The sequence below is a fragment of the Passer domesticus genome, unplaced genomic scaffold (assembly GCF_036417665.1).
Source record: "Passer domesticus isolate bPasDom1 unplaced genomic scaffold, bPasDom1.hap1 HAP1_SCAFFOLD_243, whole genome shotgun sequence".
NCBI lineage: Eukaryota > Metazoa > Chordata > Aves > Passeriformes > Passeridae > Passer > Passer domesticus.
Genome location: NW_026990022.1, coordinates 681 through 14,496, shown reverse-complemented (window position 1 = coordinate 14,496; position 13,816 = coordinate 681). Strand labels below are relative to the sequence as shown.

Here is a 13,816-nt window from a genome sequence, read left to right as displayed (position 1 = left end):
AGTGACATCCCAGTGGTGACACCTTGGGGACATGTTGGTGGTGACATCCCGGTGATATCCCAGTGACATCCAGGCAGTGACACCTTGGGGACATCCTGGTGACATCCTGGTGACACCTTGGGGACACCTCAGTGGTGACATCCCAGTCATCTCCCAGTGACATCCAGGGACATCCTGGTGACATCCTGGCAGTGACACCTTGGTGACATCCTGGTGACACTTTGGTGACACTTTGGTGACACTGTGGTGACACTTTGGTGGACATCCCATTGGTGACACCTTGGGGACATCTCTGCGGTGACATCCCGGTGACATCTGGGGACATCTCAGGGACATCCCAGTGACATCTGGGGACATCCCGGTGACACCTTGGTGACATCCCGGTGACACTTTGGGGACATCCAGGCGGTGGTGACACTTTGGTGACACTTTGGTGACACTTTGGTGACACTTTGGTGGCATCTCGGCGGTGGCAGCAGCAGCTCCAAGCGTCCCCCGGGGGGGGTTGGGGGTGACACACCCCGGTGTCCCCCCCGGTTTGGGGGTCCCGGGGAGGGGGTGACACACCCGGTTTGGGGGTCCCGGGGGGGTGACACACCCCTGTCCCCATTTTGGGGGTCCCGGGGGGGTGACACACCCGTGTCCCCATTTTGGGGGTCCCGGGAGGGTGACACACCCCTGTCCCCATTTTGGGGGGTCCCGGGGGGGTGACACACCCCTGTCCCCATTTTGGGGGGTCCCGGGGGGGTGACACACCCGGTTTGGGGGTCCCGGGGGGTGACACACCCGTGTCCCCATTTTGGGGGTCCCGGGGGGGTGACACACCCCTGTCCCCCATTTTGGGGGTCCCGGGGGTCTCAAGGCACGGCGTTCAGAACAGTCTGGGGGGGCCGGAGCCTCTTTGGTGGGGGGGGGCGGCAGCAGCTGGGGGGGGGTCCCGGGCCCCCTGAACCCCCCCGAGGGGATTTGGGGGGGGGTCCCGGGCCCCCTGAGCCCCCCGAGGGGATTTGGGGGTGGGGGGGGTCCCGGGGGGTCCCCAAATTCAGGGGAGGCTTCGATCGTCCTGCAGCTCGTACCTGGGGGGGGGGGGCACCTCAGAGACCCCTCCCCACACAGAGACCCCCAAACCCACCCCAGAGACCCCCCAGAGACCCCTCCCCAACCCACAGACACCCCCCACCCCAGAGACCCCCCTAACCCAGAGACCCCCCCACAAACCCACAGACCCCTCCCACCCAGAGACCCTCCCCACCCAGAGACCCCTGCCCACCCCAGAGACCCCCCCCAAAACCCACAGACCCCTCCCCAGCCCCATAGACCCCCTCCAGAGACCCCTCCCCACCCCAGAGACCCCTCCCCACCCAGAGACCCTTCCCCACACCACAGGCACCTCCCCAGAGACCCCTCCCCACCCTATAGACCCCCCTGAGCCCCACAGACCCCTCCTCGGAGCCCCCCAGCCCCACCCGAGACCCTTCCCCACCCCCCAGCCCCCTCCCCACAATCCACAGACCCTTCCCCAGCCCCCCCCAGCCCCCAGCCCCTCCCAGAGACCCCTCCCCACCACCCCAAGCCCCCAGCCCCTCACCAGCGCGGCTCCCCCTCGCTCAGATCCACCTGGCCAGCTCCAGCTGCAGCTGTGGGGGGACACGGCTCAGGGGGGACCCCCAGACCCTCCCCAAAACCCCCCTGGGGACCCCAGACCCCCCAAAACCCTCCCCAAAGGCCCCCCGGCACCCCTAGACCCTCCAGACCCTCCCCAAAACCTCCTGGGGACCCCCAGATCCCCCAAACCCTGAACCCCCAAACCTTCCCCAGGCCCCCCCACACTCCCCCAGCCCCACCCAGACCTCCCCAGGACCCCCCGGGAACCCCCAGACCTCCCAAAACCTCCCCCACAACCCCCAAAACCCCCCCGGCAACCCCAGCCCCCCCAAACCCTGACCCCCCAGGACCCTCCCCAGGCCCCCCTCACACTCCCCCAGGACCCCCAGGGACCCCCAGGACCACCTGGGCACTCCCAGAGCCCCCAAACCCTCCCCAAAACCCCTCCCGAGACCCCAGACCCCCCCAAACCCTCCAAAACCCCCTGGGGACCCCCAAAACCCACCCAGCACCCCAGACCCATGAAACCCTCAACCCACAAACCCTCCCCAGGACCCCCAGACCCCCCCAGGACCCCTGGAACCCCCAGACCTGCCCAAAACCTCCCAAAACCCCTCAAAACCCACTCCAAACCCCCGCCGCCACCCCCAGCCCCCCCAAACCCTGACCCCCCAGCCCCCCCCAGCCCCCCCCAGCCCCCAGCCCCCCGGGACCCCGACCTTGCCCAGCTCCTCCTCTCCCTGCTGACGAGGGACAGCGTCCACTTCACCGTGGCCTGCAGCCGCCGCCGCGGCGCCTCCTCGGGGGGCAGCTCCCACTCGAACCTGCGCGGTCCGCTGCTGCCACCCGGACCACCCGACCCACCCCGGGACCCCCCCGAACCAACCCGGGACCCCAGACCCACCCTGGGACCCCCCCGCACCCGCCCCGAGACCCCCAGAACCTCCCCGGGACCCCCGACCCACCCTGGGACCCCAGACCCGCCCCGGACCCGTCCTGGGACCCGCCGACCCATCCCGGGACCCCCCAGACCCATCCCAGGACCCCCCCGAACCAACCCGGGACCCCCGACCCATCCCGGGACCCCCCCAGACCCACCCCAGGACCCCCCGAACCTCCCCAGGACCCCCGAGACCCCCAAACGCTCCCCAGACCCACCCTGGGACCCCCCAGACCTGCCCCGAGACCCCCAGAACCTCCCCGGGACCCCCCGGGACCCCCGACCCACCCTGGGACCCCAGACCCACCCCAGACCCATCCTGGGAACCCCCCAGACCCACCCCAGGACCCCCCCGAACCAACCCGGGACCCCCGACCCATCCCAGGACCCCCGACCCATCCTGGGACCCCCGGGACCCCCCAGACCTGCCCCGGGACCCCCAAACGCTCCCCAGAACCACCCTGGGACCCCTGGGATCCCCGGGACCCCCGACCCACCCTGGGACCCCAGACACACCCCAGACCCATCCTGGGACCCCCCCAGACCCACCCCAGGACCCCCCGAACCAACCTGGGACCCCTGACCCACCCTGGGGCCCCCGACACACCCCGGGACCCCCCAGACCCACCCCAGGACCCCCAAACCCTCCCCAGGACCCCCTGGAACCCTCAGACCCCCCCCAAACCCTCTCCAGACCCCTCCAGACCCCCCAAACCTTCCCCAAAAGCTCCCCAGGACCCCTCCAGAACCCCCTGAGAACCCCCAAACCCTCCCCCAGTCCCCCCCAGGACCCCCCAAACCCTCCCCAGCCCCCCAAATCCTCCCAGGACCCTCAGTACCCCCTGGAACCCCCAAACCCTCCCCAAAACCCCCCAGACCCCCCCAACCCTCCCCAAACCCTCCCCAGGACCCCCTCGGGACCCCCAAACCCTCCCCAAACCCCCCCAGACCCTCCCCAGGACCCCTCCAGGACCCCCTGGGAACCCCCAGACCCCCCCAAAACCCTCTCCAAACCCCTCCAGACTCCCCAAACCCTCCCCAAAACCCCCCAAACCCTCCCCCGGACCCCCTCAGGACCCCCAAACCCTCCCCAAACCCTCTCCAGACCCCTCCAGACCCCCCAAACCCTCCCCAAAACCCCCCAAGACCCTCTCCAGGACCCCCTAAGGACCCCCAAACCCTCCCCAGGACCTCTCCAGGACCCCCTGAGAACCCCCAGACCCCCCCAAACCCTCTCCAGACCCCTCCAGACTCCCCAAACCTTCCCCAAAAGCCCCCAACCCCTCCCCAGAACCCCCCCAGGACCCCCAGACCCCCCCAAACCCTCCCCAAACCCCCCCAAACCCTCTCCAGGACCCCCTAAGGACCCCCCGGGAACCCCCAGACCCCCCCCCAAACCCTCTCCAGACCCCTCCAGACTCCCCAAACCTTCCCCAAAAACCCCCCAAACCCTCCCCAGGACCCCCTCAGGACCCCAAACCCTCCCAAACCTTCTCCAGACCCCTCCAGACTCCCCAAACCTTCCCCAAAACCCCCCAAACCCTCCCCAGGACCCCCTCGGGACCCCCAAACCCTCCCCAGACTCCCCCAAACCCTCCCCAGGACCTCTCCAGGACCCTCTGGGAACCCCCAAACCCTCCCATGACCCCCCAAAACCCCCCAAACCCTCCCCAGGACCCCTCCAGAACCCCCCAGGCCCCCCAGACCCCCCAAACCCTCTCCAGGACCCCCTGGGAACCCCCAAACCCTCCCCAGGACCCCCTAAGGACCCCCAAAAACCCTCCCCAGACTCCCCCAAACCCTCCCCAGGACCTCTCCAGGACCCTCTGGGAACCCCCAAACCCCCCCAGCCCCCCCACCTCTCGTTGAAGTCGGGGTTCAGGGTGCGCCGCTGCACCCCCGTTTTCCTCTTGGAGCCGCGGCCGCGCTCGGGGAGCAGCGCCAGGGACACGTAGGGGTCGGGCAGCTCCCGGGCCGCAGCCCCCTGGGTGGGCAGGGGGCACCGGGGGGGCTCAGCCTGGGGAGGGGGCTGGGGGGCCCCACAGGGGTCCCGGGGGGGTTTGGGGGGGGGGGTTGGGGGTCCCCAGGGGGTTTTGGGTGGGTCTGGGGGGTCCTGATGGGGTTTTGGGGAGGGTTTGGGGGTCCTGAGGGTTTTGGGGAGGTTTTGGGGGTCCCCACAGGGTCCTGAAGGGGTTTTGGGGAGGGTTTGGGGGTCCCCAGGGGGTTTTGGGTGGGTCTGGGGGGTCCTGAGGGGGTTTTGGGGAGGGTTTGGGGGTTCCCACAGGGGTCCTGGGGGGTTTTGGGGAGGGTTTGGGAGTCCCCAGGGGGTTTTGGGGGGGTCTGGGGGTTCCTAGGGGGTTTTGGGGGTCCCCAGAGGGTTTTGGGAGATTCTGTGGGGCCTCAGGGGGATTTGGGGAGGGTTTGGGGGGGTCTGGGGGGTCCTGAGGGGGTTTTGGGGAGGTTTTGTGGGGCCTCAGGGGATTCTGGGAGGGTTTGGGGGGGGGTTTGGGGGTCCCCAGAGGGGGTTTTGGGGAGGGTTTGGGGGTTCCCAGGGGGTTTTGGGGTCCCCACAGGGCACCCGGAGGGATTTTGGGGAGGGTTTGGGGTCCCCAGAGGGTTTTGGGGAGATTTTGTGGGGCCTCAGGGATTCTGGGAGGGTTTGGGGGGGTCTGGGGGTCCCCATAGGGGTCCTGGGAAGGGTTTGGGGGAGGGTTTGGGGATTCTGAGGGGTTTGGGGGTCCCAGAGGGGTCCTGGGGGGTTTTGGGGAGTCTGGGGGTCCCCACAGGGGTCCTGAGGGGGTTTTGGGAGGGTTTGGGGGGTCCTGAGGGGTTTTGGGGAGGGTTTCGGGGTCCCCAGGGGGTTTTGGGGGTCACCACAGGGGTCCCGGGGGGGTTTTGGGGAGGGTTTGGGGGGTCCTGAGGGGTTTTGGGGAGGGTTTGGGGATCCCCAGGGGGTTTTGGGTGGGTCTGGGGGGTCCTGTGGGGGTTTTGGGGAGGTTTGGGGGTCCCCAGGGGGTTTTGGGGAGGGTTTAGGGGGGTTTGGGGGTCCCCATAGGGGTCCTGGGGAGGGTTTGGGGGAGGTTTGGGGGTCCTGAGGGGGTTTGGGGGTTCCCAAGGGGTTTTTAGGAGGGTTTGGGGGGTCTGGGGGGTCTGGGAGGTCCTGAGGGGGTTTTGGATAGGGTTTCAGGGGTCCTCAGGGGGTTTTGAGGGATCCTGAGGGGGTTTGGGGGTTCCCAGAGGGGTCCTGAGGGGTTTTGGGGGGGTCTGGGGGGTCCTGAGGGGGTTTTGGGGAACATTGGGGGGAGTCTGGGGGTCCCCAGAGGGGTCCTGGGGAGGGTTTGGGGGGTCTGGAGAGGGTTTGGGGGTCCTGAGGGGTTTTGGGGGTTCCCAGAAGGTCCTGGGGGGATTTTGGGGAGGGTTTGGGGGTCCCCAGTGGGTTTTGGGGAGGTTTTGCGGGGCCTCAGGGGTTTGGGGGAGGGTTTGGGGGGGTCTGGGGGTCCCCAGGGGGTCCTGAGGGGGTTTTGGGGAGTCCTGAGGGGTTTTGGGGGGGTTTGGGGTTCCCACAGGGGTCCTGAGGAAGGTCTGGGTGGGTCTGGAAGTCCCCAGAGGGGTCCTGGGGAGGGGTCTGGGGGTCCCCAGGTGGTTTTGGGAGGTTTTGTGGGGTCCCCAGGGGGTTTTGGGGAGGGGTTTGGGGTCCCCAGGTGGGTTTTGGGGTCCCCAGGGGGTATTGGGGGGTTCTGGGGAGGGTTTGGGGGGATGTGTGGGGTTTTTGGGGGGTTTTGGGGGGGGGGGGGTCCTCAGGGGGTCTCCAGGGTGTTTTGGGGTCTGGGGTCCCTCACCTGCAGCTCGTGCACGATGGCCACTGAGGCGGCGCTGCTCGCGGTGGTACCAGAGCGAGAGCTGCAGCCGGGGACCCTCGGGGGGCGGGGGGCGCCTGGGGGGGCACGCTCAGCACCCCGGAGCCCCCCGGGCCTCGGGGGGGGGCTGGGGGATGCGGGGGTGGGGGCTTGGAGCCCCCCCTGCACCCCGGGGGGCTGGGGGATGCGGGGTTGGAGCCCCCCCTGCACCCCGGGGGTCTGGGGGATTCGGGGTTGGAGCCCCCCCTGCAGCTTGGGGGGGTTTGGGAATTCGGGAATTTGGGGTTGGAGCCCCCCTAGTTCCCACAGAGGATGCAGCCCCCCACCCCAAAAACCCCCCTGCAGCTTGGGGGGGATCTGAGGGATTTGGGATTTGGGGTTGGAGCCCCCCAGTTCTCACAGAAGATGCAGCCCCCCAGCCCAGCACCCCAAAAAACCCCCCTGCACCTCCGGGGGGGTCTGGGGGATTTGGAATTTGGGGGTGGAGCCCCCCCAATTCCCACAGAGAACGCAGCCCCCCACCCTAAAAAGCCCCCTGCCACCTCTTGGTGGGTGGGGGGGTTTGAGAATTCAGGGATTTGGGGTTGGAGCCCCCAGCCCAGAACCCAAAACCCGCCCCCCTGCATCTCTGGGGCGTTGGGAATTTGGGGTTGGAGCCCCCCTGTACCTCGGTGGGTCTGGGGAATTTGGGAATTTGGGGTTGAAGCCCCCCCCCCATTCCCACAGAGCCCCCACCCCAAAAACCCCCCTGCACCTCTGGGGCATTTGGGAATTTGGGGTTGGAGCCCCCCCTGCAGCTCTGGGGGGGTCGGGAATTCAGGAATTTGGGGTTGGAGCCCCCCGTCCCCACCTTTCCGCCGGGGGGAGGCGCCGGCGCAGCGCCCCCTCCCCGCTTTCTTCATCCCCCGCCTCCTCCTCCTCCTCCTCCTCCTCCTCCCTGCCGGCCGCGCTCTCCTCCACTCGCTGCGACACCAGCACCTGCCATGGGGGCACAGGGGCGGTGCTCGCTCAGGGTGGGGGTCTCCCCTCGCCCCCCAGCCCCCCTCCCGGGCGCGGGACCCCCACTCACCCCGAGCTGCGCCCGCAGCAGGAGCTGCGCGCCCCCCGCCAGGGGCAGCCAGCCGTCCAGGGCCAGCCCCTCCTGCTCCAGCAGCCGTGCCAGGGGCAGGCTCAGCGTGCCCAGGCTGTGCCCGCCTTCCTCCTTCACCTGCGGGCACAGCCAGACCCCCGTGAGACCCCCGGGACCCCAGACCCAAATCCCCCAGCCGTCCAGGGCCGGCCCCTCCCGCTCCAAGCAGCCGTGCCAGGGGCAGGCTCGGCGTGCCCAGGCTGTGCCCGGGCTGTGCCCGCCTTCCTCCTTCACCTGCGGACACAGCCAGACCCCCCTGAGACCCCCACCCACCACCACGGGACCCAGACCCAAATCCCCCAGCTGTCCAGGGCCGGCCCCTCCCGCTCCAGCAGCCGTGCCAGGGGCAGGCTCGGCGTGCCCAGGCTGTGCCCAGGCTGTGCCCGGGCTGTGCCCGCCTTCCTCCTTCACCTGCGGGCACAGCCAGACCCCCGTGAGCCCCCCGGGACCCCCGACCCAAATCCCCCCCCGCCGGGGCACCTGCAGCTCCAGCGTCTCCGCGTGCGGCCGCTGGATGAGGAAGGAGAAGCCTTCATCCCACACGGGCTCCGTGGAGGGGGCGCAGGTCTGGGGGCGTGGGGAGGGGCGGCAGGGGGTCAGAGACCCCCCGGACCCCCCAGAAATCCCCCGGAGCCCCCCTCCCCACCGGGGCTCACCTTGGTTTTGAAGGAGACGTCGCGCCACGGCCAGGCTGGCGAAGGCCGAGGGGGGCTTGGAGCCCTTGCGGAGCTGGGGACATTGGGGACATTTGGGACATTTGGGACATTTTGGGATATTTGGGGACATTTGGGGACTCCCCTCACCGGCAGCTCGGCGGCTCGGTCCAGGAAGACGCGGAGCAGAGCGGCGGAGAGCTCCGGGCCGTGCTGGGGCTGCAGGAGGCGGTTGGTGTGCAGCACCTGCGGGGCGGGCGGGGGGTCGCACCGGGCCGGGCGGGGGGTCCCACCGGGCGGGGAGGGTCGGGCTGGGGTGGGGAGGGGTCGCAGAAGGGTGGGGAGGGGTCCGGCCGGGCAGGGAGGGGTCGCACCGGGCAGGGAGGGGTCGCACCGGGGCGGGGAAGGGTCGCACCGGGCGGGGAGGGGTCGGGCTGGGGTGGGGAGGGGTCGCACCGGGCGGGGAGGGGTCGCACCGGGCAGGGAGGGGTCGGGCTGGGGTGGGGAGGGGTCGCACCGGGCGGGGAGGTCCCCGGGAGGGCGGGGATGGGGGCAGATAATGGGGGAAAAGGGATGGGGCTGGGTTTGGGGTGGGTTTGATGTCTGTAGGATGGTTTAGGTCCCTTTGGGGTCGGTACCCTGTCCAGCAGCGCGGCACTAGGTTTGGGGTGGGTTTGGGGTCAGTTTGGGGTGGGTTTGGGGTGGATTTGGGGTCAGTTTGGGGTGGGTTTGGGGTGGATTTGGGGTCAGTTTGGGGTGGATTTGGGGTGGGTTTGGGGTCCCTTTGGGGTCGGTACCCTGTCGAGCAGCGCGGCGCTGGGTTTGGGGTGGGTTTGGGGTCCCTTTGGGGTCAGTTTGGGGTAGGTACCCTGTCGAGCAGCGCAGCACTAGGTTTGGGGTGGGTTTGGGTCAGTTTGGGGTGGGTTTGAGGGTGGATTTGGGGTCAGTTTGGGGTGGATTTGGGGTGGGTTTGGGGTGGGTTTGGGGTCCCTTTGGGGTCAGTTTGGGGGTGGGTTTGGGGTGGGTTTGGGGTGGGTTTGGGGGTGGGTTTGGGGTCCCTTTGGGGTCGGTAACCCTGTCGAGCAGCGCGGCGCTGGGCCGTGGCTCGAGGCTCTCCAGGCGCACGTGCAGCCGGCCCGAGCGCCACGTCCTGCAGGGGCAGCCACTGCGGGGCACGGGACCCCTCCCCAATTAATGAGACCCTCCCCAATTACCGAGACCCCTCCCCAATTCCTGAGACCCCCCTCAATTCCTGAGCCCCCCTCAATTCCCGAGACCCCTCCCCAATTACTGAGCCCCCCTCAATTCCTGAGACCCCTCCTCAATTCCTGAGCCCCCCTCAATTACTGAGGACCCCCTCAATTCCCGAGACCCCTCCTCAATTCCTGAGCCCCCCCTCAATTCCTGAGACCCCTCCTCAATTACTGAGACCCCCTCAATTCCCGAGACCCCTCCCCAATTACTGAGACCCCTCCCCAATTAGAGCCCCCCTCAATTACTGAGGACCCCTCCCCTTACTGAGGCCCCTCCCCAATTACTGAGACCCTCCCCAATTACCGAGACCCCTCCCCAATTCCTGAGACCCCCCTCAATTCCCGAGACCCCTCCCTCAATTACTGAGACCCCCCTCAATGTGTAAGACCCCCTCAATTATTGAGACAACCCCTCAATTCCTGAGACACCCCTCAATTCCTGAGACCCCTCCTCAATTCCTGAGACCCTCCTCAATTCCTGAGCCCCCCTCAATTACTGAGACCCCCTCAATCCGTGAGACCCCTCCCCAATTACTGAGCCCCCTCCCCAATTAATGAGACCCCTCCTCAACTCCTGAGACCCCCCCCAATCTGTGAGATCCCCCCTCTTCAGACCCTCCCAAGGTAAGACCCCCTCCCCTTAATAAACCCCCCCGGGTGAGACCCCCCCCAAAGGTGAGACCCCTCCCCAAATGACCCTCCCCCCCAGAGACCCCTCCCCAACCTCGTCCAGGACGCGGCAGCTCAGGACCCTCCTCAGGGGCACCTTGCACCTGGGGGGGCACGGGGTGAGACCCCTCCCCAAATTCCCCCCAACCCCCCAAAAACCTCCCCAAAACCCACAAAACGTCCCCAAAAATCCCCCCGAAAACATCAAAACTCCCCAAAGACCCCCTAAACCCCCCAAACACCTCCCCAAATTCTTCCCAGACCCCCCCCCCCCCCCAAAATCCTTCTCAACCCCACAAATCAACCCCGAGCCCCCCCAAAATCTGCTCTGGACCTCCCGAAACCTCCTCAAAACCCCTCAGACCCCCCCAAAAACCTTCCAGACCCCCAAAATTCCTCCCAATCCCCTTGAGACCCCCAGAATTCTCCAAATCCCTCCAGACCCCCAAAAATCCCCTCTAGACCCCCCAAAGTTCCATCCAGACCCCCCAAAAATTCCCCCAAAACCCCTCCAGATCCTAAAAAATTCCCCCAAATTCCATCCAGACCCCCAAAATTCCCTCAAATCCACCTGAGACCCCCAAAATTCCCCAAAACCCCTCAATACCCCATAAATTCCCCAAAATTCCCCCCAATCCCCTCCAGACCCCCACAGAATCCCCCCGAGACCCCCAAAAATTCCCCCAAATCCCTTCCACACACCCAAAAATTCCCCCAAATCCCCTCCAGACCCCCACAAATCCCCTGAGACCCCCAAAACCCCTCCAGACCCCCCCAAAATTCCCTCAAATCCCCTCCAGGGCCCCCAAAATTCCCCAAATCCCTCAATACCCCATAAATTCCCCCAAAAATTCCCCCCAATCCCCTGCAGACCCCCCCAGATCCCCCCGAGACCCCCAAAGCCCCGTCCCACCTGCCAGGAAGTCGTCCTTGTCGATGTCCTTGTCGAAGAGCTCGAACTCCACGTCCTGCCCGGGACGTCGTCACGATCACCTGGGGGAGAAAACGGAATTATTGATCGTTATTGATCGGTGGTCTTATCGTGCCTCAGTTTCCCTGCCGTGCCTCAGTTTCCCCTGTGCCGTGCCTCAGTTTCCCGGTACCTCATAGCTCCCTGTGCCTCAGTTTCCCCTGACCCTCAGTTCCCCCACCCCGTGCCTCAGTTTCCCCTGTGCTGTACCTCCGTTTCCTGTGCCTCAGTTTCCCCTCTCCCATGCCTCAGTTCCCTCATGCCTCCATTTCCTGTGCCTCAGTTTCCCCTGTGCCTCAGTTTCCCTGTGCCTCAGTTCCCTTGTGCCTCAGTCTCCCCTCTCCTGTGCCTCTGTTTCCTGTGCCTTCGTTTCCTGTGCCTCAGTTTCCCCGGTACCCTGTGCCTCAGTTTCCCCATGCCTCAGTTTCCCCGTGCCTCAGTTTCCCCAGTCCCCAGTGCCGTGCCTCAATTTCCCCGGTGCCTCAGTTTCCCTGTGCCTCAGTTTCCCCCGCCATCGTGCCTCAGTTTCCCTGCCGTGCCTCAGTTTCCCCGGTGCCGTGCCTCAGTTTCCCCCAGTCCCTGGTGCCGTGCCTCAGTTTCCCTGCGCCGTGCCTCAGTTTCCCGTGCCTCAGTTTCCCTGCTGTGCCTCAGTTTCCTGTGCCGTGCCTCAGTTTCCCTCTCCCGTGGCTCAGTTTCCCGTGGCTCAGTTTCCCGTGCCTCAGTTTCCCCCCTGCCATCATGCCTCAGTTTCCCTGCCGTGCCTCAGTTTCCCTCAGTTTCCCTGAGCCTCCCGTACCTCGTAGCTCTCGTTCCAGGTCGGGCTCAGCTCCTCGGGCACCACGCGGCTGCGGAAGCGGCGCCCGCCCGCGCGGGTCTCGGCGTAGGGTCGGAGCGGCCGCGGCCGAGCCCCCCGAGCCGCCGGTCCTTGGCCACCAGCGCCTCGGCCTCCAGCAGCTCGATGCGCAGCACGCGCTGCGCGGCACCGACAGCGCTGGGCCGGGACCCCGGGACCCCCGGACCCCCCCCGGGACCCCCCTGAATCCCCCTGGGACCCCCGGGACCCCCCTGGGACCACCGGGACCCTCCCGAGCCCCCCGGGACCACCGGGACACCACCAGGACACCCCCCGGGACCCCCCCCGGGACCCCCGGGACCCCCCTGGGACCACCGGGACCCTCCCGAGCCCCCCGGGACCACTGGGACACCACCAGGACACCCCCCGGGACCCCCGGGACCCCCCTGAATCCCCCCGGGACCCCCGGACCCCCCTGAATCCCCCTGGGACCACCGGGACCCTCCCGAGCCCCCCGGGACCACCGGGATCCCCGGGAGAGCGATGGACCAGGCACCCCGGGATCCCCCGGGACCACCGGGACCCCCCCGGGGACCCCCTGAACCCCCCCAGGACCACCGGGACCCCCCCGGGACCCCCTGAACCCCCCCAGGACCACCAGGACACCCCCGGGACCCCCTGAACCCCCCCGGGACCGCCGGGATCCCCGGGAGAGCGATGGATCAGGCACCCCGGGATCCCCCGGACCACCAGGACCCCCCCGGGACCCCCTGAACCCCCCCGGGACCACCGGGACAGCTGTGGGCCAGGACCCCCAGGACCCCCCTGAACCCCCCGGGGACCACCGGGAGCTGGGGGGGGGGCGACAGACGGACCGGACATCCCCGGGACCAACCGGGACCCCCTGAACCCTCCCAGGGCCACCGGGACCGTGCCTCAGTTTCCCACACCCCCCAAAGTCCCTGGGACCCCCGCAAGAACCCTCCAGGATCCCCCAGGACCGTCCCAAGACCCCCCCTCCGACTCCCCAGGACCCCCGTCCTGACCCAAGGACCCCCCAAGAACCACCGCGGACCCTCCCAGGACCCTCCAAGACCCCCAAATCCCCCAGGACCCCCACCCTGACCCTCAGGACTCCCCCAAGACCCCCCAGGACCTCCCGCGACCCCCGGGACCTTCCCCAGGACCCCCAAACCCCCCCCAGGACCTCCATCCTGACTCCCAGAACCCCTCAAGACTCCCCCAAGACCCCCCAGGACCCTCCAAGACCCCCAAACCCCCCGGCACCCCCATCCTGACCCCCCAAGACCCCCCGGGACCCCTCCCCACCTCGGTGCCGAAGCGGGGGTCGGGGCCGGCCCGGCTCGGTCTGGGGGGGGGTCCCTCGGTGTCACTTTTGGGGGGCTCCGCTTGTCCCGGGGGGGGCCACGCCGGGCTCGGGGGGCTCCGGGAACAGCACCTGGTGGGGGTGGCGGTCAGCGGGACCCCCCAGCCCCCCCGGGACCCCCCGGAGCCCCCTCCTCACCCGCAGCAGCAGGCGCAGGTGCAGGCGCGCCCCCCGGCCCCGAGCGCTGCAGCGGGAACGGCCCCGACAGCGACAGCGACGGCGACGCCAGCAGCCGCGACAGCGACAGCGACACGCTGCCCAGAGAGCCCTGCCGGGGGTCGTCCTTCACCTGGGGGCACAGCGGGGACACTGTCAGGGACGGTGGGGGGGGACAGTGAGGGGACAGTGGGGGACAGTGGGGGGATTATTGGGGGGACAATGGGGACAAGGAGGGGACAATGGGGGGATATTGGGGGAAATTGAGGGGACAGTGAGGGGATATTGGAGGGACAATGGGGGGACACTGTGGGGACAATGGGTGGACAGTGAGGGGACATTGGGGGGACAATGGGGACAAGGAGGGGACAATGGGGGGATATTGGGGGGATATTGAGGGGACA

General features: G+C 68.0%; 1 protein-coding gene across 1 annotated transcript; it reads right to left on the bottom strand.

The window, feature by feature from the left end:
* Positions 1-4,557: 4,557 nt before the first annotated feature.
* Positions 4,558-13,545, bottom strand: LOC135292229 (extended synaptotagmin-1-like; the record flags this gene model as incomplete). Its single annotated transcript, XM_064406450.1, is given in 17 exon segments — positions 4,558-4,562; positions 6,385-6,479; positions 7,253-7,380; positions 7,472-7,609; positions 8,012-8,098; positions 8,188-8,211; positions 8,213-8,260; positions 8,335-8,430; positions 9,259-9,327; positions 9,329-9,349; positions 10,162-10,214; positions 11,023-11,084; positions 11,086-11,099; positions 11,873-11,964; positions 11,967-12,048; positions 13,199-13,328; positions 13,395-13,545. Coding segments are annotated over 17 exon segments (1,295 nt in total), but the record flags the coding sequence as incomplete, so codon positions are not given.
* Positions 13,546-13,816: the final 271 nt, after the last annotated feature.